General features: G+C 31.8%; 1 protein-coding gene and 1 long non-coding RNA gene across 3 annotated transcripts in view; one reads left to right on the top strand and one right to left on the bottom strand.

The window, feature by feature from the left end:
• LOC142332967 (uncharacterized) overlaps positions 1-27,623 on the top strand; it is a 211,714-nt gene that overhangs the window by 7,239 nt on the left and 176,852 nt on the right. The window lies entirely within an intron of this gene.
• Positions 1-27,623, bottom strand: part of LOC142332966 (uncharacterized) — a 233,063-nt gene that overhangs the window by 52,068 nt on the left and 153,372 nt on the right. The window contains exon 2 of the mRNA XM_075379689.1: positions 16,351-16,473. Coding sequence (XP_075235804.1) covers positions 16,351-16,423 — 73 coding nt within the window. The 5' untranslated portion in view covers positions 16,424-16,473. The remainder of the gene's footprint in view (positions 1-16,350; positions 16,474-27,623) is intronic.

Raw genomic sequence — 27,623 nt, 5'->3', positions numbered from 1 at the left:
TATAAATGAAAATCAGAAAATAAATAATAAAAAATAAATGTAGGATGTTTTATTAAAAAATACGAACTACAAACAAATTATATAACAAAATGTAAATAATGAGTGAGAAACTAGCTGCAGGACGTGCCTACGGCACGCCCCCGCAGCTAGGTCCTCCTGGCGGGTTGCCCAGGCAGGCGGGGTCTTGAATTGAGATTATTAGGTGTCCAAAATTGATTATCTTTTGTGTAAAAATTTTTTTTTTTTAATTATGAAAATTGATATAACGAAAGTTAAATTAGAAATTTAACTCTAGAAATTGATTCTAATGAATCTGAATTTTCCGCTAGTGATCGGCACATTCTAGTGCCTACTTTTTAGTTATAAATCATTATTTTATGAAGAAAAACAATCACATAAATAAATAAAAACATGTAAAAGAATTTTTAAAACACCACTCTTAAATTAAACGCACTAAAAGGTAAAAAATAATTTTAGAACGGTACCTCAGAGTTGTTTTGACAATAAGCTTTGATATTGATATGTAAGATTATGGAAATTTATAGCTTCAGATTAAAAGTTTGATGTTTTTGACAATTTTTTTCTTATGCGTGTTTTATTCCACACTCATTAGATCATTCAACACGCATAAGAAAAAATTGGAAAAAACAGCTTCAAATTAAAAATTTGATGTTTTTTCCATAATGATTACTATCACATAATCTTACATATCACCATTAAAACTTGTCAAATCCATTCTGAGATACCGTACTAAAATAACTTTTTTTACATTTTAGTGCGTTTAATTTAAAAAGATTGGTGTTTTAAAAATTTGTTTGTTTATTACTTTTTAGTGCATTTAATATGAGTGGTTTTTAAAAAGGTTTTTTATATATTTTCTACATTTTAGTCTTCATAAGGCTATATTTTGCAGCTGCGCAAGTGCACAGGTTTGAGCGTATTTATCGAAATATCGGATTAGTACGTTTTACGGTGGGTGAGTGGAATCAAAACATAGGATTAAACAATTTAATTTCCGGATAACCAAGATCCGGTCGATCAAGAGTAGTATATCCAATGGGTTAACCCGTTAGCGCTTGATCTGCTGATACATACACCGTTTGACTCGAGAAAATCGGACGAGCGGTTGCTGAGATATTATAGTGGCACCCCATCTCCTTCCCAATTTCCGAAGTGCCTCGTGGGCACTTCAAAATATTATCATCCAACGGGTAGTACTGGGAGCGCATAGACATGTTGTTGAGGGGTTCGAAAAACATTTTCAGAGCGGTAGGATCGATCGTTTTCGAGATATTTGCGATTTTCGTTTGAAAATTCGGATCCGATTAAAAAGTATTAAATTTTCCCAAAACTTCGATATATATAACAAGTATACACCTTACCACCACGAGACATGTAATAACGAATCGTTATTTTCCGCTAATGATCGGTACATTCCGGTGCTAAGCTAAGGAGGGACGCACACACAGACACACATACAAATGCCGTTTAGTAGGGTTGGATTTGTTGTTGCTCATTTTGCACAATTGTTTCAATGTTGGGTTGTAAATTACTTAAACTTAATCGAAGAGATGAATTTATTGATAATCGATTTATTATTTTGATTATAATAAGTATCATACTGAGAATCCAGTTTTACACAAATATATGGTTGCAAAGGGAAGTAGCATTTTCATGGCTTTGTTTGGATATTCATTTTTTATTGCAATCCAAAATTTAATTAAATTCACAGTTGAAAATTTGTTTTTTAATCTAATATCTGGACTCAGTTCCAAGAGAACTTCTTGATCTTCGTTACTTAAATTTATATTATTGTAATTATTCTCAAAAAAAAAAAAGGGATTACTTATCCATAAATTCATCTTCTGCAAGTTTGTTTGTAGAGAAATATTTTTCAAATCCATCATACAACAACTGTAAATGAACTATTACCCTACTGGGTTGGTCTAGTGGTTAAATTCGTCATCGCAAGTTCTTCACTGATTGCTTTGAAATTTTGACACAACGTTGCATTCGAATACGCGCGTGTTTTTATATACCTAAGATGTCACACCAGTGACAGGTAAAAATATGCTTTTTTTAAAAAAAACAGCGCTATCTGTTGGACGTAAAATCAACACACGCTATTCCAAATATTTTACGATTCCATTTTAGTGTTTTCGGTATGTGTGTCCGGTATAGACTAAAAAACTACTGGACCGATTTACGCGCGGGGAGAAAGGGAAAAATCGAAAAAGGTAAAAGGGAAGAAGGAGAAAATAGTAAAAAGAAAAAAGGGGAAAACGGAGAAGAGAAAAAACGGGAAAAGGAAACGAAAAGGGAAGAAAAAGGAAGGGGAAAAGGGAAAGGGAATTTGGTAAAAGTGAAAATGGGAAAAAAGAAAAGGTTAAACTTTGTGAAGTTCCGTAATGTTCATTTTGTTAATATTTTATCAAACTTTCTATTATGTTCATTTAATCTATACTCAAATCTAGCAATAGCAAAGCATTGCAGGGTATGATAGTTTGAAATAAGAATTGATCTGATCTGATCTGATCTGCAGTAGAAGGTTCAAACATTTCATTGGAAACATCAATTAACAACGGTTTAATTAAATTTTCTCTGGTTTTGAACGATTTTTTTTTGTTTTGGCTATACGTAGTGCAACTAAATATGAACTTTTCAATTCCAATTTATTATAAATAAAAGTTTCTTTAATTTTTTTTTTTTGGAGATTAAATTTTTGTTTTTGTTAATCAAAACATTCCGATGGTTTCTTTTCTTGTTCGGGATGTCTTGATTTTAAATGTCGTAACATTTTTATCGGTTTCATGGTATCATTATTCTTAATTTCATTGCAGGACGTATATCGTCTTCCGTAGAATACGGCCAAAGTATAAAACTATGTTTCAAGTACTCATTATTGTAGTGTCTTGTGAAAAGCAAATTTATTGTTTGGTTGACATTCATTTTCTGTTTCACCCGGTTTTTCTATATTTCAGTTTCCTGGAGTAGAACTTTCAGATGCGGAAAAATGATGTAAAGTTCCTTGTCATATTTTTTAACTCATTTTATGAGGAATAAAAATTTGTGTTTTTTCAATAATTAAAAGTAAACCACTTCACTATAATACTAGTAGTAGACTGATTCTTTTCTTTTCTATTTAGCCTCTGGAACCACCGTAAATTATTACTTAAGAACGACGAATGAGGTTCTTGTGGATAGATAACAAACAGTACGTTGATTTCCAGTTATAAAAATAAAAGTAAACTAAAATTTTCATTAATCGTTTTAGAAACTCTCTGAAAGAAATTTAGGGTTGGGTTTTCTTCCTGATAATAGTTTTCCCGAAGGAATATCCCGTATAAGCGGTAAAATGTGGTAAAGGGTAAGGCCATAAGGTATTTGTAAAACTTTTGTTTTATTGATCTTGGTCATTATAATGTTAAGCGGAATGAGGAAGTTTTATATATAACAGCGATGTTATCGTTGCAGTTTGATCCGTAACACCTAGTTGCTTTCAAATCTCTCTCGCCACTCCCCTTATCGGATTCTCTTGTTCTGTACTCCCCCCGTTCGACTGTTTCATCCTATCTGTTGTGTATTTTAACATCGAGAACATGAATAATCAATTAACGTCCCTTCTAATTGAACCCTCACACCCTGTACCGTCTTTCTACCACAATTCAACCACTCCAGCCGCCCCACCATATAACGACTAGCACCACTAAACTTCTGAATTGTCAATTCTTACTCGACACTGTTAACTCTATTTTGTCCTGCTGCACATCAACATCGCACTCCCTTCGACCGCGACGAATCAGTACTCAACCGCTTATCTTCTTCCCTCTCTTACTAAGAGGGAGGTGATTTCCCTCTTGTCATTCTTCATCCTCTATACTGGTTTAAGAACTTTTGGTTCAGAGTATTAACCCCTTCGAGACTACTAATTCTGAAACTGGTGTTGCTAAACCTAAAACTAAACTATATCGAAACTCAGTAACCTAGGCTACGTATTTTTGTTAAGGATTTGCTTAAAATCAAAGGCAGTAGATTTTTTTACAACGCACATTAATCGAGTTTTTTTAATTACGATTTTAGTTACTATTCTATTTTGGCCACATAATCTTATTATTGATTACTTTGCTTAAATTATACGTTGTTCATTCGGTTACCCGGATAAAGTTTAGTTTTTCCTCCGATGAAATTTCTCGATAAAATCAATCCGTTGTTCACCAGAAGGATTAATCGATCGGTATCAGTGGTCCTGTATATATATCTATGTATATTGTAGTCTTTTCTACACTTTAGGTACGTGATCTATAATTTAAAGAATTGTAGATAATTCTTTATAGCTTTATATAAAGTATAAAAGTTCAAATAATATTTGAAAAATATTTAATTAATTTAATATTATACAATAATATATGTGATTGTATAATATTGTCTAATCAATTGTATAAAAAAGAAATACAAAGATCGCTCAAATTTTGCAAAACACATTTAATTATGCTCTAGTAGTGCATATGAAAATTTGATGAAGATTGAGTCGTTCTTCAATTACACTCATAATTATAATCCAAATAAATTCATAGAAGTATTGGATTACTCTAATAATTTTTATAATACCTTTAATCTAGAAAAATACCACATAGATAATGACAGTATCAAATTAATAAATGAACAGATTAAATTCGATGATGACATTTTATATAAGCAAATAATAAACTATTATTAAGTTGGCTAAACTGATTCTACAAACGATAGATATTTCATAACAATTGTGATACTCTTATAAAACGAGCGTAGTTACTTTATTTAACTTATATAAAATACCGATCAATTGTTATGTATTTAATTTTATTATGTGAATTTGACATTTTTCATGTATTTTAATTATAAATTCCTCCTGAAGATGGCAGAATAGCCGAAAGCGCTTTAGGAAGTCAAATAGAATTTTGGTAAGCTGTTCTTAAAATTATGTATTATAGTTATTTTACCAACGGTGCCAAGTTCGAAAAACTTAATTAAAATCTTTAAACTGAAGGGAAGTAGAATAAATAAACAAAAAATATATATTTCAATTTTAAGAGATTTTTTATTTTAATTTTATATATATATTACATAATTTATTTGAAGGCCTATGTATTAAAATCTGTGGCTCGAAAATCCTTAAAACTATTAGATCAGTTACGTTGAAATTTAATTTTGCTCTAGTAGTGTATTTGAAGTTGTGCATATGAAAATTTGATGAAGATTGGTTGAGTCGTTCTTCAGTTACGCTCAACTTAATGTCGAAAAACTTTAAGCGGGGTAAGTTAGAAGCGTAACCCACCGGGTTGGTCTAGTGGTGAACGCGTCTTCCCAAATCAGCTGATTTGGAAGCCGAGAGTTCCAGCGTTAAAGTCCTAGTAAAGCCAGTTATTTTTACTCGGATTTGAATACTAGATCATGGATACCGGTGTTCTTTGGTGATTGGGTTTCAATTAACCACACATCTCAGGAATGGTCGAACTGAAAATGTACAAGACTACTACACTTCATTTACATTCATACATATCATCCTCAATCATCCTCTGAAGTATTATCTAAACGGTAGTTACCGGAGGCTAAACAGGAAAAAAGTTAGAAGCGTAGTTCATTATAATGCTGCAAGTTGAAACGTTGGCGTTTCTTTATCTGCGGTATCTATTAGCAATATTGTTCGGCGTTGATTCAGGTTGAGAGTTACCTATTTTGAGGGTCATGATGACGTGTATTTGAGGGGTAAAATGAAAAAAAATTTAAATAACAAAAAGTCGGACTTCTTACGCAGAACTACGCAAAAATTTTTATTTAGATTCCAGTAACTCCTTAAGTAATGTAACTGTTCCCATATGTTAGATTGTATTATTGCACGATATTCTATGGAGGATCTCCTTTACTGTAACCTTATCTGTCAATATCTGGGTTTTTTGTTGTTTTTTTTTGGTTTTTTTTAAAACCGCGTATAAAGATACAAAACGAAACCACTAATTTTTGTTCATCAATTAAGTTTAATATATTTTTTATTTATATGTTGTAGTTTAGGCTGTCAATTAACAGCATTGATAAATGGGGATGTTATTTATCATTTTTACACCAAAAAATTATTTATTCTTATAAGGAAATCGTTTCTTTTTTCTGTTTAGCCTCTGGTAATTACCGTTCAGATAATACTTCAGAGGATGAATGAGGATGATATGTATATGAAGTGTAGTCTTATACAGTCTCAGTTCGACTATTCCTGAGATTTGTGGTTAATTGAAACCCAACCACCAAAGAACACCGGTATCCATGATCTAGTATTCAAATCCGTGTAAAAAATAACTAATTTACTAGGACTTCAACGACGGAACTCTCGACTTCCTAATCAGCTGATTTGGGAAGACGTGATCATGACTAAACCAACCTTTTGGGTTTATAAGGATATCCTGCTTTACGTAAAAACAACATAATTTCCAATTAGTTAAAAATGTTTTTACTTATATTCGATATTAAATCGGCGCTAATGATTGTAATTGGTAAATAAATAGATTTCAAAACAACATTATTGTTACTAAATGATTCAAAGAAATTTTGGGCTGTAACTAATCACTGAATTAGTTTGTTGTAGATAGTTACAAAAATATAGATTCAATAAACAGACATTAGATTGTTCGGAAATTTAATTTTTCAAGAGTGATGCATAGATTTAATCCTTTAATAACGATAGAATCAAAGAGGCTTTTTTCAATTTAAATTTATTAAAATTCTTTTAGTGAAAGTTTTAATTCATAAGAACATTAAAATTATTTCCTTATCGATAATTTTTTTTTATCCCTTTGAGTAGCTTTTAAGCCACTCGTGCTATATTTATTTTTCATTATATAAAATTTATCAACAAAAAAGATAAAATCGTTGAAAATCTGAATTGGAGGATTTTGCGGTTTAAATTTAAAAAAAAATAAATTTAACCTTCTTATTCGGATTGCCTTAATGTTTAATTTTTTTTTTACTTTTTAAAAAAAAAATTAAATTTCGGCTAAAAACATTTGTTCTCTTTTATTTAAATAATTTTGCCCGTTTTTTTTTATAGTACTGTTTGTTTAGTAATTAAAATTTATTTCTTTATATATATATATATATGTGTGTGTGTGTGTGTGTGTGTGTGTGTGTGTGTGTGTGTGTGTGTGTGTGATTCACAAAGATTGTAACGGGCTTTCATAACATATTCTTCTGGTGAAGATGGGGAAGAAACTTCATATAAAAATAGGTGAAAAAAATGCCGATCTCTGTGGCAGAGTGGTAGCGTCTCGGCCCTACATCTGGATGTCTCGGATTTGAATCCCGGTAATTCTTATACACCAAAAAATCTCCATTTCATATTCCCATGCATAGACTTCAAACTTATATGGTAACTTATCACCAAAATGAAAAAAAAATTCGGAAACGCTTCGTTAATGAGTTGGCGAAAGTTTCGCCCTGATCTCTGGACCTTCAGTGGGATTAAACCACACTGTAACTCTTGGCCCAAATTGAGGGATAAACTTATAGGTTTGTATGACATCTGACTTGAGAAATTAAAATGAATAGGTTCTAGAACTTTACGGTAAAAGACAAAAGATTGAGGTCAATAACGTACTATTTTATGTTTGACTTTTGTTAAACGGGTAATAAACAAATAAACGTTTCAAAGAAAATATTTAAAGAATTTGTTCTTAGTAAAATGATATGAATGGAAACTAAATACGAATGTAAGACTTAAAAATATAATTTTGGGATATATTATTTTCAATTTTTCAATCAGATTTCATATAAATGAAACAAACCACTAAATTTAATTTGGATCCCAAGAATTTCAGTTTGACTTAATGTTATTGAATGAGCAAAAATCAAGGCGAAATTTTTCGCCAGTTTAATGTCACTAACGAAGCGATTCCTAACTTTTGTTTATATGAACTTCCTTCTTTATTTTTACTAGTAGAACATGTCCTGGAAGTTTGTTACATTTCTCGTATATCACTCTGTGTGAGTGTGATATATATATGTATGTGTTTGATCACGAAGGTCTCCCGCGACTTCCATAACTCCTGAAAATAATGGAAAAAGTTCATATAAACATTTGTTCCAAGATGCTTCGTTTACAAGCGGCTAGTGAAAGATTTCGGTCGGATTTCAGCTACCTCGGAGAAATGAGGTCGTACTGAAATTTTTAGAAGTTAATTAAGGAACATAATAAGTGATTTCTTATGGTTTTTCACCTGAAAAATCGAATAAATTGGTCCTAGTACCACATCTGTAATACTTTTTGAGAAATCGGGTGAAAATCAATAAGTTGGGGTAAAGAACCCTGTTTTTTATGTTTGACGTACAATAACTTTGTTAAATGAGTAATGTAAAGAATTAAATTCTGAACAAAATAGTGTAAGATAAGTTGAATAAAACAAAGAAAAATTCGAAGTACAATATACCAAAGTTTGCCAGTTAATAAATGTTCAAAAATAAGCCATTTTCACCATATTTCTTGGTACGCTTCTTTACTGCTTTTGTTACTCTTTTTTGTTCTTCACGGTTGTCCTGCAGTTGCTCAGCCGTATCCACAATGCGGAAAATTAATTCCTCTCGAGAAGGTACTTTTGTTTTGTATAAAATAATTTTCAACCAACCTCAGACGCAAAAGTTTAAAGGTATTAGATCAGGCGATCGTGGTGGCTAGGAATTCACACTTCACGACCGATCCATTTCTCAATGAAATGATGATTTAAGTGAATGGAAACGGCACAAGTGAAGCGGGGAGGCGCGTCATCTTGCTGGAAGTACTCTTTGCGTCTCAGCGTTAGAGGAACATCTTCAAGCAGCTGCGACAATTCCTTTTTAAGAATGTACAAGTAAACCTCAGAATTTAAGCAATCCAAACAGCTGACTGTGAAAAAGCTCGCACCATACATTGATGCTAAATCGGTGTTGACAATTGCCTTCCACCTATTCATGAGAATTTACTTCTACCCGTAAGTTGTTGACGCCATCTCCAGTTTAATTTGCCTAATTGGTAAAGAAAACATACTTATTATCGATTTTTTACCATCAGTTACAAATTTCCAAGCGAAGCGGATCGTCTCCCGGGTATAGATATTAAACCGGCTATTGATGATAAGGATAAATATATTTTGTTAAGTGTCCTTCAAAACGTTGAATGCGAAACTGCGATCCGCTTAGATAGACGTCGTTTACTGACGCCTGGAGTGCGCTGATTAACAATGTCGTGTTGGACAGAGACATTTTCGTCCTGTTTCCCGAAAATTGTAAAAAATCGCGCTAATTGTTTGGGGATCTGGAATCCTGCGATTCGGAAAACGTATATCATATTCTGCTGCAGCAGCTGTAGCATTACTATTACATACCCATAATGAATACTATATTAGCGTATTCCTTTGTTGTAAATAAGTACGGCATTACTTTAATGGCAAACTAATCACGTTCAAAGGAAAATTCATAGTAAATCTTCGCTAACGACAACACAGTTCACAGTACTTGATATACTTAATGTACTTTACAGAATGATTTAAACACTAATACGATATTACGCATTGTTGATCAGCTTTTGTTATTTTATTGCCAATTTTGAAATAATAATTCTTGAAATAGTTTATTATATTTCTGTCATTAATAAAAAAAAGTTATTATCTAAGTAATTTCTATTTATTTATTTTTATTTTACTATTGTTGTTGTGTAATTTCCAGTTTTTTCTTTCTAATTTTTCAAGATAAAATTTTGTTTTTACAAATCTTTCATATCACAAAAAAGAATTTGATTTTTGTTTACATTAAACAAATACTTTTCTGACAAATGTAATAATGTACTGTTTTTAATAAAATTCCAATTTTTCTAAATTTTCTTTGTTTTATTCAACTTACACAATTTTGTTCAGAATTACATTATCTACAAGTTTTATTTAAAAGTTTCAAACAAGTTTTTGTTTATTATCTATTTAACAAGTAATTGTACGTAAAACATAAAAAATATGGTGTTTTACTTCAATTTAATGGTTTTCATTCCAGGTTTCTTAAAAACTACTGCAGATACGGTTCTGGGACTTTTTTCCATTTTTCGATTGAATAACCATAATAAATAACTAATTTTGACCCTTAATTAACGTCTTAAAAATTTCAGTACGACCTCATTTCACTAAAATAGCTGAAATACGAGCCAAATCTTTCACTAGTGTAACTCGCAAAGGTAACATTTTAGGATATATATTTATATGAAATTTTTGCATTATTTTCACAAGTAGAATAGGTATTGAAAGTCCCAGGAGAACTTCGCGGCGCACACACACACACACATATGACTAATAATCGAAAGGAATATCTATGTTTTTGGAGCGTCTCGTTTTTACTTCCTTGTACAAAGTAAAGGAAGTATTGTGATCGCGAAAAATTTCGGTTTACAGATTTCAACGGAAATATCCATTTTGAACATCCCTGAATCCATTTTCACTAGTTTTGGCGTGACGTCTGTACGTACGTACGAATGTATCTCGCATAACCCAAATACGATTAGCCGTAGGATGTTGAAATTTTGGATTTAGGACTGTTGTAACATCTAGTTGTGCATCTCCCATTTTGGTTGCAATCGAATGAACCAAAAGTATCAAAAAAAGCCCAAAATCCAAAAGAAATTGGATTTTGGACTTTTTCTTAACTGCAGTAATAAACCCTCATTGAGAGATTTTCAACTATATATCATAAGTGATATTTATTTTCATTTGTTCCAGATTTACAGCCAAATAAAATTTTAATTAATAAAATATTTGGTTCTTAGAAGGGGAAGGCACATCGGTTCGAATCAGACTATATTCTAAGACTACTTCTTTTTTTTTTTAACTTTTTTTTAATTTAAATATATTGATTTATTAATAATCAATATACATTACATACTCACATGATTGATACATACATACATTGATTTATACATTTACATTTGATTGTAAAAAAGAATTACAATAAAAAATATATGTATATGAAAAAAAATATCAGAAGTTATTAATGAAACAGGATTTTATGTACTCTTCATTTTAAAAAAATGTGTATATGTAATTTAATAGACATATAAGGAAGTCATGTAATGTTCACATCAATTTTTTAAAATTTATTTTTATAATTTTTTAGCGTAACTTTTTATTTTTAAACATTGCCTTTCATTTAGTTTAACACAGACCTTTAATTTAAGCCCACCAGGTTGGTCTAGTGGTGAATGCGTCTTCGCAAATCAGCTGATTTCGAAATATATTACAGTTTCAACGTTCAAATCCTAGTAAAAACAGTTATTTTTATACGGATTGAATATTAAATCGTGGATACCGGTGTTCTATGGTGGTTGGGTTTCAATTAACCACACATCTCAGGAGTGGTCGAACTGAGACTGTACAAGACTATACTCATACATATCATTCTTATTCATCCTGTGAAATATTATCTGAAAGGTAATTACGGGAGGCTAAACTGGAAAAATAAAGAACCCATAACGTAACCGCTCCAAAAGCTGATTTGGGAAGACAAGTTCACCACTAGACCAACCCGGTGGGATAAAATGATTAGTGTCTGTAGGTACTTTTTGTTTACAAAAATTTGTTATTATAGCAATTTTTATTTTAATAAAATTAAATTTCAGAATACATTAATATAGAAAATGGCGATCGACGATCAGACTTTTGTAATCATTATGTACGGTGATAATTCTGCGTATGTTTGTTCAGTTTATTTAATATTTAAAGTAATTTAAAAGATCGTTGGAATAGTAGTATTTAAACTACATAGGATTTATACGGATTTGAATACTAGATCGTGGATACCGGTTGTTCGGTTTCAATTAACAACACCTCAGGGATGGTCAAACTGTGATACACTTCATTTACATTCATACATATCATCCTCTGAAGTAATTTACCTGAACGGTAATTCCCGGAGGCTAAAAAAAAAACGAAGAAAATACGTTCCTATATTGGACAAGTAAATGTGGTGGGGAGAAAGTCTTCTTATCAAGATATATTGTTGGATGGACAAAGAGTGGATTAATATTTTATGATTATCAACTTGTATTTTATGACGTCATTGGTTATCGAAGTACAAACTGATAGAAAATGTTATTGAAATTGCGATATGGCGTAAGCTATAGAAATAAATTAGATTGATGTGATGATTAGATAAACGGATTACTGAATAAATTTAAATAAATGCTGATATAGAAGAAAAAACCAATAAATATTAACTGTAATACTATACATATTGTAAAAAAGTGTTTTAACTGGAGGAGAAATACTAAATTTTAAGCTTTTGTAAGTAAGCCAGCAGAGTTATAATAAAATATTACTTTTTTCAATTATTTTTTAAAAATTAAATAAATCCATACTATTTAGTTGAAAGCCATCTATTGTTTTATATGTGTATAAAACTATATTACTTGGACAGATATGGGTCATAAATAGTTGAAGGTTTTACAGATATTAATAATAAAGACTGTGCTACAGAAAGTTCCAATTTATTACTACAGAAATATGAAAAAATAAAATTTTCGTTAAATATTCATCTTCATTTCCTAAATACTACTCTAACCTATCTTGAAGATCTCTCTTACAGAGTCATACACGACTTTCTGTAAGAAATCCAATGGAATATCACCTATAACCTCTTGAATAGCTCCTTCAGTTCATGATGTTGACTGGCCGTATCTTCTAGACTTTTAAAAATATATCCAAAAGAAAAAAATCGCTGCCGAAAAGTCTAGTTTAAGAGCTGGTTAGTTAACATCACTATACTGCGACGAAAAAGGCGTCCAAAGAACTTTCTTCTTAATATGTACATGTTTTCAACGGCCTGTAACGTGTTGTCTCATTTTCTTTCTTTTTCCTGTTTAGCCTTCGGTAATTACCTTTCATATAATACTTCAGAGGATGAGATATATGAGTGTAAATGAAGTATAGTTTTGTACAGTCTCAGTTCGACCGTTCCTGATATGTGTGGTTAATTGAAACCCAACCACCAAAAAACACCGGTATCCAAGATCTGGTATTCAAATCCGTGTAAAAATAACTGTCTTTACTAGACTCGAACTCTGGAACTCTCGACTTTCAATTAAGGTGATTTAGAAAGACGCGTTCACCATTAGACCAAGCCGGTTGGTAGGGTTGCTTCATCTTGTTGAAAAAAAGTTTACGCCTTTAATCCATTGAAATGTAATCAAGAAATTTATTTAATAAAAAATTTTTTTAGAGTGGCGAAATAGTATTCATTAATTTTTGGTTGCAGAAATACCATCGTCTATTTTGACAAAGAAACGTTCGATAATCCGATGTGAAGTCTGAAAAAAATATTTTTCTGCTGTTTAGTGGCTTTTAGTGTTAATTGCCGAGGGTTATTCTCTGTCCGATAGGGAAAGTTCTGTTTGTTTACTATACTATTCAGATTAAAATGACTTTATCAGATTCGCAAGATAATCAAGCATGTTTAGATTTTTATTCATCGATGCTAAAAACTCTTCCCAAAAGTTAACTTTTGATATTTATCTCTCTTCATAACTCGTCAATTTCATATGATGAAGATTTAACTTACTTTAAAGAATACGGAGAAAATTTCGCTGATATTTCGATAAAACCTCGAAGATATAATGAATGGGAACTTTCTGGCAGAAAGGATCTAGAAACAGAAAGGTTGAAAAGTAGGTGGGTCTACAGATTGATCCCGGACCTTGGCTGTGCCGAAAATACGGGGTACGGGTTGACCCCGAGTACTACCCCAAGTACGAGTTGACGGTGTACCCAGTTCCTGACCGGTCACGGGTGTTTTAAGGTGCGTGAACGTTTTGATTCTCTACGTATGAGTTGACTTCCGAAAAGATTTGGGAAATCGAGCAACATAGTTATGATATATATTATACAGCATCTAGATGGGATGAGACTATTGATAGGCGATATATGTACGATCTCTTCCCAGATATTATATGCTTGCGAGGAGCCTCATGGGTTTCCCCTAATAAGCAAATAACTCAGTTTGTTACCGGTTACTTCAAGGGTAGACTGACTGGGTTCGGCCTGCTGGATTCGGGTCTGAGCTCGCAGTGTAGCGTGCAGGACGATGCCTTCCACGTATTGTATGAGTGCGCCAAATACGATCTGGAGTGCACCGCAGTAATTTTCCAACTGAATACCGTCAGAGCAACGTTTGAGATCAGTCTAAACTAGAAGGACCAGTTTGAATGGTCAGTGGTTGCAGAATTTATGCACTATTTGGGTACGGAACGGATTTCGGAAGGAATCTAGGATGTTGCTTGGTCTTGTTCCTACGTAATTTGTTTTTTTTTTACGGTTTCTTGTTAGTGTTGTTTTTTTTTTGTTAGTGTTATATCGGTTTTGGTTTTTTGTTATTAATTTTATTTTGGTGTTTTTCCGCGTTTGTGTCGTATGTGAACTCACTTTACCTTTCGGGTGTTTCAGTTCCCTCGACGATTATAGTTTTCAGTCTTGCTCGTGACAAAAGATGTGTTTTGTTATTTTTAGTACTCGTTACATCGGTGGGAATGTCGTTACATCGTGGGAATCCTGGGCCGAGGCGACTGGAGAGATGTCTTAGCCGAGGTTTATAAGTTGACCTCCGGTAAAGCCCATCAAGGCTAGGTATGGAGGGGATCAGGAATGCGATTATTACGAGAAGATTACCGCAGGACACACAGTAATCGTTTGGGATCGGATCCTGTAGCATAGTGAAGCATGCTGGAGAGAATTCGGCGTGCTTATTCCAAAGAACATCATTGGGAATATGCTGCAGACCGAACGATCGTTGCACTCACGCGGTGTTAATGATGTTAGTTAAGATCATCTCAACCAAGTTTGCGGAAGACATCCAGGGATGAATAACTCCTTCGAGTCTCCCTTGGAGCAGATACTTGGCTCCAATGTTGACTTTAAAAAAAAAATAAACTGCAGGATCCCGATGGGATCAAGTATATGAGGCCAGCAATGGAGATGCGGATGGAGACAAGGCACAAGGGGTGCTGTGATAATACCGTAAGATGGACCCAGGATCCCATTTTGTAGAGGGGAGGGGTTTTAGTGAGTAGGCCTACAATGGAGCGTCCCACACTACCATGGAGTTAGAAACCATATGGTGCCTTTAAAAGGTTTCCTCTCTTCCGACAAAAAAATATATATATATATATATATATATATATATATTGAGTTTCATGACGCTGACATCGAGCAAACCTTGACCGAATTTGGTAGCTTGCACACATACGGTTTACATTTTCAGGCGTACAGATTGATATATGACGTTTAGACGAGCTTACACCTTGCAATGACCCTTCTTTTTGTCATTTTTTAATCCACAAAAGATTTTCTTTAGGACACATTTCGCGTATTAAAATGTCTCCGAAATTCTCGCCGATTAGCTGTTACAGTGTTCGTTTGAACCAACAGATTTACGGCTAATAGATGTTCTAATACAGAACAACGTTCTATGGTGAATAATATCAAAAATGCACTCTTAGAAAATCAATATAACATACATTCGGCAACAAAGCGGCGGTCAGTAGTAATAAAACCCACCGGGTTGGTCTAGTGGTTAACGCGTCTTCCCAAATCAGCTGATTTGGAAGTCGAAAGTTACAGCGTTCAAGTCCTAGTAAAGCCAGATATTTTTACATGGATTTGAATACTAGATCGTGGATACCGGTGTTCTTTGGTGGTTGGGTTTCAATTAACCACACATCTCAGGAATGGTCGAACTGAGAATGTACAAGACTAACACTTCATTTACACTCATACATATCATCCTCAATCATCCTCTGAAGAATTATCTAAACGGTAGTTACCGGAGGCTAAACAGGAAAAAGAAGAAGTAGTAATAAAAAAACAATCAGCAATTTATAAGAGAAACCTACTGTTTACGAAAGTTATTCGTAACATTATTTCCGTTTACGGTTTATGAAAATTTTGATGAAAGAAATATCATATACAAGTAATCGTAATACAAACAGTTAACAAGAAATTGTATCGTTCCGTTTAATAAAAGCCCAATTTTGAATATTGTTTTTTCGAGACTGTTTTTAAGATGATACGAAGCACGTTTAAAATAAAAGCTTAATGTTTTTTTTTTTTTTTAATTTAAAATATCTAAAATTCTTGATTTAGGATATGAGTTTGGGAAATTATGGGTGAAAGGACGGTGACTTATTATTTTCCTATAGAAATATCTGTCGGATTTAATTTTTTCCTTTTGAAATATTTGATTAAAATACTTTTTTTTTCCAAAGTGGTGTTTCAAAACTCTAGAAAAAAACAAAATAAAAGATTTATTGTAAATTATTATAAATATTACCATTAGGTCTCGCACCTCTCAATAACGGTATCCAACACGCAATCAACAAGGAAGGTAGAGCCCAGCAGAGCATTCTGGTGGTCTAACTGCTAACTGGGAAATCTCCGTTGCTCCTTCACCATTCTAAAAAAAATAAATTAATTAAATTAAACACAAATATTTTTTTATTTTAAGTTTTATCTCTTATTTTCCCCGATTGTTTAGATAATAAAATACAATGCTATTAAGTCTTTGATATGTGCTGCTATCTTGCGACAATGTAATAATAACATTGTCTGAATTTTCACATCAGCTATTTGTAGACGTATTTGTGATTGTTTGTTTTCATTTTTACTGTCTATAAAGAGATATTTCTCTTTTGTTTTTAGTGTAATTTGTTTGTTTGTTAATCTTCTTGTTTAAAATGATATAAATAGATATTTTAAACCTTGTCAATTTAATTTTTATATGTTGAGTGTATGCATGTATCTTATTTTTATTGCAATTTTACATTCCCAGCTGTATATTAATATTGTATAGCTATACAGAATTCAAGAGAAAGTACCCTAATCTGATTGCATATTAATGTCGGAGTTTTTGTATATTAAAACGATTTCAAAACTCCCTTATAACCGCTAAATACAATTTTAGAATTGAAAAACGTCTGAGTGATGTATGTATACGTATGTTGGCCTGTTTTTCTTGATATTTCCAGACTGGATGAACCGGTTTGGATGAAATTTGGCACAATTATATATATCATGCATATATACATATCAATATATATAGCATATATTGATGCTATTTAATTTTGGTTACAATCGCTCAAGAAGGCAGGGAGGTAAAGATCTTACGAATACCGTTACGTAAAAGTTTATTCGAAGGGTAGGTAAATTTTTTCTAATTTAAATGCCTTTTAAATATTTAAAATACTTTCTGATTGTCTCTGACTGTCGTCTCAAAAACAAATTTTCTCTTTTTTGTAATTTCTGGGGTTAAAGTTAGATTCTTATACTAATTAGATTGTAATTATTTAGAAAGATGACGCGCGTTTAAAAGTCTATAAATTTTGTACACGTTGTTTGTTACCGAGCTGATTGTAAATTTAATTTAAAAAAAGCGTCAGTGTATTATAGTATTTGATTTATAAAAAATTTTAAAATCAAAAAAATCACATAAATAATTACGTAATTGGTTAAAATTAAGGTTAGGTTAGGTCAGGTAACTAACGATTTCGTATACTGACGTACGATATCATCAAAACGTAACGAATCCAAAATTCAAACTTTATCCCGCCGCCATTTTTGGTTCAGACATCATACGAACTTTTAATTTGGGCCTTTTTTCTTGTCCATTTCTCTTAAAAAGTATAACACAGAGAGCGTTACCATTTAAAATATTTGTTACAATCCCTGGGCCCTCCAAGAAGAAGTTGAAAACCTATTTCTCGTTATAAGGTGAAGCAATTAACCGATACCTAATCCTGTAAGTTAACAGTATTGTATCTGGAACGGTTTTAAAGTTGTTGAGAGGTTTCCATATTTTTTGACTCACTCTATATATATATATATATATATATATATATATATATATATGTGTGTGTGTATAAAAATAATTTCTTATCATACAACACTAGAAAAGTTTTTAATCTTACTTCTAACGTAGACAAGGCTGAATTTTTTCTTTCTACTAAGGTTTTAAATAATAAAACATATATTTACATTCTCTTTGAACTGAAAATGGCTTCAGGGAGGTTTTCTTTATTTGAAGCAAGATGGCGTTGAGGTCAATGAATTGTTTACAGGAGGATAATTTTTATACCTTTTCATCCTTAAAAAAAAATGATTCAGCTTGACTGAAAATCCTTTATAAAAAAAAGAATAATAATTTTTTTTAAAGAAACCGTAATAAAAGAGTGTTGTTAAAAGCCAGGCGCCAAATATTTTAGATCGTATCTGAAATTTATTCTTCTTTGGTTTCCATAACAGTCTTGCACAAAATTATTACTATAGCTATAACAGATAATTACAAATACTCTATTTTGAATAAATAAGAATATTTTTTGTATGTTTAGATTTTGTTGCATTGTAATCTCTAAAAATATTGTTGAGTTTCATGCATCCCAGTCCTAAGAAATATCATTCATTTTTTCTACATTTTATATATCTTGTAACATTTCCTTTTGTTTGATAACATCGCCACATAAGCTTGAAACTTGTGCGTGAAATATGGAAAGTGTAGCGTTTGAAAAATACCCATACCTGACTGGGATTCGAACCCAGGACCTCCGGATGAAAGGCCGAGACGCTATCACTTGCGCCACGGAGGCTAACATTTGAATGTATTTGAGAAATATGTTTTGTCTTCGACGGTAAACTAGTGGATTTTTGCACCCAAATTGGTGAATTTAGTGGTTACATGAAATTTGAACTAAAAATTTGAAAATAATAGTTCCTAAAAACGTATTTTTAGTAGTTTTTTGTTTAATATCTCGTTGAAATCTGGTAGATTTTAATATGATTTTTTTTTAATTAACTTTGAAATTTTAATATTTTTATTCAGTTTCTATAGACTTTATTCATACCATTTTACTCAGGATTTAATTCTCTGAAAGTTTTGTTTAAAGCTTTAATGTGTTTATTATCCATTTAATAAAATTATTTTATGCCAAATATAAAATAGTATATTTTTCGACCCCCAATCTTTTATCCTTTACCCCAGATTTCTCAAAAATACTAAATATTTAGTTCTGGGATTTTCTTTTTCAATTTTCCAGTTTAGATTTTATGTAAAATTTCTAAATTTACCTCTTAATTTGGATCCCAAGAAATCAGGACGGAGAGAACAAGAGTTCAGGACGAAATCTTTCGCTAACCGACACTCGCTAACGAAGTGTCTCCGAATATAGTTTATAGGAAATTTCTTCTCTATTACACGACTACAAAAAAAGGAGTATAATGTAAGTATTTTTGTTCCATCCGTAGCATCAACGGCTGAACCAATTTTGATGTATGACCCCGTGTTGGAATCATTACGTTACCGGAAGTGCCATAGGCTACATACATATTTAAATATATTTAAAAAATCTGATGTGGACACCACATGACTTCATTGTACGCCTATTAAATTACATATGCATATTTTTTTAAAATGAAAAGTGCATAAAATTTTATCTCATTAATATTCTTTCTTTTTTATTGATATTATTGAATTTTATTATCTACGTAAACATTTTTTTTTTACAATCGGAAGTTAATAATTATTAATATATCAATACATTTGAATTAAAAAAAAAGTTATAAATAGTACAAAAAACACAATAATAATACTTTAAATATTTCTGATTAATTGTTATTTTAAAATAAATTCAAATATTAAAAAAAAAAACATTCAGCAAAAATGACCCCAAAATTTTTTTTTTTGAATAATCAGTTTTGTATTTGTTCCCCGAGAGATAAATATGTCTCTCATAGCACTCAACCTGATTTAATTAAAATTTCATTTGGTATAACTCTGGAACCAATGCAAATAAGTACCACTTACGATATATCGTTGAAAAGCTCTCAATGAGGGCTTATTACTGCAGTTAAGAATAAAGTCCAAAATCCAATTTTTATTTGAAATTTTGGACACCTTTGGTTCAGTCGATTGCAATCAAAATGGAAGATGCACAACTAGATGTTTACAACTGTCCTAAATCCAAAATTTCAACATTCTACGGAAAATTGTTTTAGAGTTATGCGATATGCACGTACAGAAGTCACGCTGAAACTAGTCAAAATGGATTCAGGGATCGTCAAAAATTGATATTTCCGTTAAAATCTTAACCGAGATTTTTCGTGATCACAATTCTTCCTTTACTTTGTACAAGGAAGTAAAAATTTGAAAAAAATTATACATATACAAAATTGTCGCTCCACGCTCTTTAATTATTCTTTATTAAAGAGCAGTCTTTTTTTTTTTGCAGTCATATTTTTTAATTTTTAATATTTCTCTCTTGGTTTCATCAGTAGAACATTCTTACTTTGTACATAAAAAAAAACAAACAAAAAAAATAAATATTTTTTTGTAATTATTACGTCAGGATATTTTAAGTTTTTAATATTTTTTCTGTTGCCAGTAATTTATTATTTATAAATAATAATAGCTTATATATTTCCAAATTCAGACAGCTTTAGAAAATCTTCTCAATTTCATTATTTCACGGAGTTCGTTAGAACTTCGCCGTCCTTTTTTTTATTTTGCCTTTGGGTCCACCGTTAGGTATTGCTTCAGAGGATGAGATGAATGATTTGGAAGCGTGGGTGAAAATGATATGTCTGACCGGGTTCCGAACCAAGGACCTCCGAATGAAAGGCTAAGGATGCTACCACTCGCGCCACGGAGGTCGGCTAAGAGTATGCAGACGACAAAGTCAACGAACTACGTTGACTGTTCTAAACATGACGTAACCTAAAATTGAAATGAATTTTTTTTTTCTTCAGTCATTTGACTGGTTTGATGCAGATCTCCAAGATTCCCTATCTAGTGCTGGTGGTTTCATTTCAGTATTGTTTTTCTTTAATCTTCCTTCTACTATTAATCTGAGGCCTAAAATTGCTTCCCTTGTTCCTATACTTTTCCTGAAACCAAATTGGTCTTCTCCTAACACTTCTTCCAATCTCCTCTCAATTCTTCTGTATAGAATTCTAGTTAAGATATTAACTTAACTTAAGATCTTAACTAATTAAGATTCTAGTTAATCTTAACTTGAAATGAATATGGGGAAAAAATTAAAAACTAAGCATGAGAACATTGTTCAGTTAGATTTGTAATAAAGAATACTTTTTGAAATACCTCAAATTTTGTTAGCCAAAGTATTTTTTCCATTTGATGAACCGCGGGACTGGAATATGTCTTTTTTTTTCATTTTTTAAAATGTATTTTTACGAGTCGCGCCGCTAGACAGCAGTACTTGATATTACTAGGTAGCGTACAAAAACTTGATAATGTACTTGAAATAATGAAATGTAAAAGAAAATATACTACAGCTTGTTTTAATAGTAAATTCTCTAATGTTAATGAAAGTACTGAAGATGAAACAATATTTTTAATTCCCATCACTTCTTAAAAAAAAAAAGAAATAAAAGTATTAGTTCACAAGAGATTATACTAGTTTTATTAAAAAAGGAATAAATAAATTCGATTGGTAAAATCGAATTTAACGATAAAACTCGAGGGTTACACTTAAAAAGTAATAAATGCAATATTACATCACTGATCTTCGATTCTTTGTGAAAGTCATACTACTTTTATTAAAAAAGAGAAAAATATGGTATGAAATAAATGATAAGACTAAAAAAAAAGCATTGTCCGTGAAATTCAATTTATTTGTTCTAGAAACGCAAAAAAAAATGTAATAATAAATCTTAAGATACAGTAATTCATAAAAAAAAATAAAAGAATAATCTAACAAAACGCAGTGATATCAAGAAAAAAATACAATGAAATTGTAAACCGTAAGGTAAGAGTTTTGCAGATATTTCTTCCCCTCAAAAAAACAAAAATTTCTGTAATACAAATAAAATTGTTTTTAACAAAAGGATACTGATATCAAAAAAGGTAAGACACTACATTTCTATTATCAAAATCTGTTATTAATTTAGAATTTTGCTTAAAAACAAATACATGTTAAATATATGTAACAGACAATATACTATAATAAATAATAAACAATCTTTAAGCGTTTCCACATAATAAAAATTAGAAAAATTTGTTAATAAATTTTTCCCAGCCCGATCATTTATTAAAAAAAAAAATCATAGAAATTTCTGTAAATGTGATATGTATTACATATAAATGAAATCGGGCAGGTAAGAGTTTTGTTACAAATTTTTATTTTTTTTCTTCTTATTACATGGAACGCTTAAACACTGTTTATTATCTATTATTGTAATCTATTGTTTATTACATATACAGGGTGTCCCATGTAAAACCCAACCCAACCTTATATTGGTAGGTATTGAAATAATAAAAAGGCATGTAATGTAAATGTAATTTTTATTACCATCCATTACCTTACATTTAGAGTAAATGTTGGAAGTGGCCGCCATCTTCTTGAATACAAGATTCAATTCTTTTTACAGCGTTTCTTGCAACTTTTTTCAAAGTTTGTGGCTGAATATTTAATACAACTTGTTCAATATTGACTTTCAATTGTTCAAGTGTTCGTGGTTTGTTGCTGTAGGCTTTTTCTTTGAGGTAACCCCGTAGAAAAAAATCCGCCGCAGTCGAATCTGGAGATCTTGGTGGCCACAAGCCACCGATAACACGGTTACCAAAGAATTCCTCGACGAAATCAGAAGTTGAACCTGCGTAGTGCGATGTCGCATCGTCATGTTGTAGCCAGCAGTGTCTGTCTTCCTCTTCCAAGAGTGCAATGAATTGAAATAAACAACCCTGATGTCGTTCTGCATTAATAGTGTACTCGAAAAAAATAGGACCGATTATTTTCTTTCGCGATATCGCGCATCACACGACCAACTTCTGCAGGTGTAATTGTTTTTCGTGATAAACGTGGGGATTTTCAGCAATCCAAATTCTACTGTTTTGGCTGTTTAAGCAGCCATCCATATGAAACCGTGCTTCAGCTGTGAAAAATAACGAATCCATAACATTAATTCCCTCACGCAGAGATCGACGGAATCGTTAACAATATTGTAGCCGTTTTTCTTTGTCGGGCTCAAGAAGTCAATGAACCGTTTGAATGCGATAAGGTCGTAATTGTAATTGTTTGGTCGACCGATTAACAGTCGATTTAGACAAATTAATTTCAGCAGCAAACGTTTGATCGATTTATTTGGCGAGGCGAGTAATCGGTCTTTGATTTCAGTGACTTTATCTGTATTCAACACTGACGCAGATCTTTTGTGTTCCTTGTTATTAACAGAACCGGTCTCTCTAAATTTTTCAACTAACCTTAATACTGATATTTTGTTAAGAGCTGGTTTATCTGGGTACTTATGGCGAAACAAATGTTGCACTGCAACCACTGATTTCGTACTGAAGTACGACTCAACAATGAAAACTCGTTCATCTAGCGAAAACACCATCTTGTCTCTAGCAATACACTGAACGTTATGATTGAATTGTTGTTACTATCGGTAGTGTTCTACTGCGTTGCCGCGATGTTCAGATGTTGGACGAGTCCATTTCAGTAACGAGTAGCGGAGTAAGTTTGACTTTTGAAATTTCATGGATGAATGATGATTGATGGGTTGCGTTTAATATGGGACACTGTATTTAACATTTATTGTTTTTTAAAGAAAATTTTTAATTAATAACAGATAATAGAAATGTAGCGTCTTAGCTTTTTTCATATCAGTATCGTTTTGTTAAACACAGTTTTATTTATAACTCAGAAATTCTTGTTTTTTGAGCGGAAGAAATGATATCTGCTAGACTCTTACAGTACGGTTTATATAATTTCATTGTAAATTTTTGGGATATTAACTACTACTGTTACCTATCTGGAAATCATGGTAACTGTATAATTTGAAGAGTTTATTTTCGTTTAAATTAATTAAATTTAGTTTTCCTTTCAAAATTTGCGAATAGAGATATTTTAAATATTTCAGACAATTACGAATAACCAAATTTAATTTATATGTAAAAGTTTTAATAATAAATCATTGCGGCAATCGTTTTTTAAGAAGAAATATGTTTATATTGTTTCGTTGGCCGTGACCAAAAATATTGGGATAGGATTGTAAAAGTCAATGCATGAGAAAGGGATCCTGTTGATTGTTCATACAAAATTTAAATGAAATCGATTTCATACTGTCTGCAGTTTCCACGGACGGACAAGCGCTGTGAGTACAAACTAACATAAAAAAGTAGTTTCTTGGAGTAGGAGAATATTAAAATTTCAGAATCTGTCAAATGAAAATCTGATCATTAAATTTTAATAAGTTTTCTGTATATATATATATATATATATATCATTAAATTTTCTTCGATTATTATTACTATTTTTTTAATTAAAACGTTAAAAATATGATTAAAAAACAAGTTGTGACGCTTGCGTTATCGTCAATGAAATAATGATGTTAAGAGCAGAATGAAAAGGTTTTAAATGTTGAATAACTAACTTTTTAACGTATAAAATCCTTCTGAAATAATTAAAAACAACTTAATATTTGAAAATCTTAATGATGCTTGATAATCCTGATTATTTAAATATGAAGTTGAGTAATTTGTTATTATCCAATTAGATTATTTCAGTAATCGGTGTTTTATAAATGTACTGGTATTTTTATCGAATACTGATGTCTTTAATTATTATTTTTTTTTAGTACCCAATTTATTTCTTTTTAACAATACTAGGGTTCGCTTCGCTCGCCCGACCGTCTATCCAGAGGGCTCCGCTCCCTGGATCCTCGACGCATTATTTATAAAAGAAAAAATCTGATGTGGACACCATATGACTTCCTTTTTCCTGTTTAGCCTCCGGTAATTACCTTTCAGATAATACTTTAGAGGATGATATGTATGAGTGTAAATGAAGTGTACTCTTGTACAGTCTCAGTTCGACATTCCTGAGATGTATGGTTAATTGAAACCCAACCACCAAAGAACATCGGTATCCACGATCTAGTATTCAAATCCGTATAAAAGTAACTGCCCTTATTAGGACTTGAACGCTGGAACTCTCGACTTCCAAATCAGCTGATTTGGGAAGACGCCTTTATCACTAGACCAACCCGATGTGTTGAATAATAAATATTTAGAATAATTAAACCTAACCGAGATATTGAACCAAGGCGATATATTATTCGACAACTTCTACGCTATTTCATACTCGCCGATTTGGATTTGGGAATAAAGTGTTGGACCCTTGTCTGAACACATGTGATCGGGGTCTGACCTTTGCATCTTCATATTGTACGATTAAGTTGACTTCTGCATATATGATAGCTAAAAGTCGAATCTGGTTTTGAGATTCGTATGGCGTGAAAGAATTCTTAAAAAAACATATATAAGAGTTAAAAAGAATAAGTTTAACAACTGAACAAATTTAAATTTGGTAAAATAATTATTATTTAATATGTATTAATATGGAAATACAGAGTTGTTTTTTTAACATAAAAATACAAAAAAAAAAAAATAAATAAATAAATAAAATACAAAGATAAAATATATTCTCATTAATCAGAAAATATTATTTATATTTTGTTTTTTGTGTTTTTTTTTTTTGGAGGGGAAAGGTTTACAGTCTTCACGAATCTTCTAGTATTCAGAACCTTGCAATAAAAGTTATGAATATAAAAATAACTAGATCTGTTTCAATTAAAATTCAGTTAGATTTTGTTTAAGGTAATTATTTAGGTTTTTCTTTGTTTTTAATGAAACTGTGCGTGCATTTTCCCCCTAGTCGTTGACCCCTCATTTCCCACTAGTAGCTTTTGTGCTTTTAACGAGTCGAAGTTAATATTCTTTACCGTTAAAGGTTAACTTAGCGTAATCCAATGTGCGTGAACATTAATCCTTCACTGTGTAATGTAGACTATTTTATTACGTTGAATAGGGATTAATTGAATCAATCATGCTATTTTATATATATATATATATATATATATATATAATATTAATTTACATATTTTTTGGTCGTCAAAAGTATATTCAAAGATTAAATAAAAATCAAGACAGTTTTTTTGTTTTTTAATGTACGTCCACTTTGATTTAGAAAAAAAAAACGTTTACCATATTTCTCTTAAATATTTTTTCTTCAACCTTTCCAACCACCAACCAGAAATTCTACATTTAGTGTTCACTTTTCATTATTTCATAATGGCTCGCTGCTGTATAAAAATAATGTAGTATCCTTAAGAAAAAAAGAAAATAAAACTATAAATCTGAAACGTTTCGTAATAAGTATATAATTACAAGGGCCGTTTACTAACTAAAGAAGTAATGATAGAAGTGGAAAAACTGTTATTTAATAAATTAACTGAATACTGAAACTGTCTAAAGTACAAGTCGGAAACTTTGACAAAAAAAAAATAAACTTGTCGAAAAGAATTTTCGTTATTATATCCTCTTATGTTTATTTCAAAATGTCGGCTCCGTTTGAAACGTTAACAGTGGCAGTACAGCGCGTGTGTTTGTTTCTAAAAGTATAAAACCGGCCGAAATTCACTGGCGTAGCGTCTGGAGTCTTTCATCTGGAGGTTCCAAGTTTAAATCCCGGTCAGGCATAGTATTTTTCATTCGTTACAAAAATTACATTTCATATTCCTTAGCACAGGTTTCGGGTTTCTGTAGTGAATTTTTCAAGCCAAAAAAACCAGTTCAATTGCAAGTTTGAAAAATGTAACGATATTTTTTTTTTATTTTTGAATTTTTCAAAATCTGGGTGCGCATGGTGATAATGATTAGCCATTCAGTCGTGTTCGACTCTTGTTGATTCCATAGGCGAATTCTCTCCACGATTGTCCGAGGGATATCTCTAAAAGCCGCTGGGAAATTTGTCTCCTTAAGATTGGCGAACCTGTGTCGTTCATGGCCCCACTAGTAATGTACACACTGAATTGTTGTATGTAAGTTGTCTCGAAGTAGTATCTTTGATTAGTAGTATCTTTGAGTTATTATGTTATAAAGTGAATAGGAAAATCGATGTTGCCGCCGACTGTGAAATACGTGGAGTCATACGTTTTTTAAACCATCAAAATGTTCAGCCGGCTGAAATTCATTGGCAGTCAGTTGGTGTATATGATGATAATGTAATGAATGAAAGAAACCTCCCAAAATGGTGTGAAAGGTTTATAAATAACAGAATTAATGTGCACGATGAAGAACGTTCGGGGAGGCCCTCCATAATCACGGAGGACTTGTTAAAACGAGTCGATTAAATCAGAAAAGATCCTCGCTCAACGAGGACTGGCCCTGGCCCTTCTTTTTCCTGAGCTGTTAAGAGCTGTTAGCGCACGTCTTAACGGAATGTCTTCTTTTTCCGCTGACCATACTGAACAATTAGCGATTAGCGTCCATGACGTGGCCAAAGTATGTCAGTTCAAGTCTTGTGATTTTAACGTCGAGTGTAATTTCTGGTTTTATACGTTCGAGGACTTCTTTGTTTGTGATTCTGGTGATTCATGGGATTCTCAACAGTCTTCGTCAGAACCATAACTAGAATTTTCCGCCGTTCTGATTTCCTGAAAATCCAGCTCTCAAGATCGTACATGGTATTTCGAAATACTAGCGCCTGCACGAGTCTGCATTTTGTGTCCGGTCTGACATCTCTACTTTTCCGAATC

Source organism: Lycorma delicatula, chromosome 12, assembly GCF_047948215.1.
Source record: "Lycorma delicatula isolate Av1 chromosome 12, ASM4794821v1, whole genome shotgun sequence".
NCBI classification, from domain to species: domain Eukaryota; kingdom Metazoa; phylum Arthropoda; class Insecta; order Hemiptera; family Fulgoridae; genus Lycorma; species Lycorma delicatula.
Note: the sequence above shows the minus strand (reverse complement) of the source record. Positions and strands in the feature narration are given on the sequence as shown.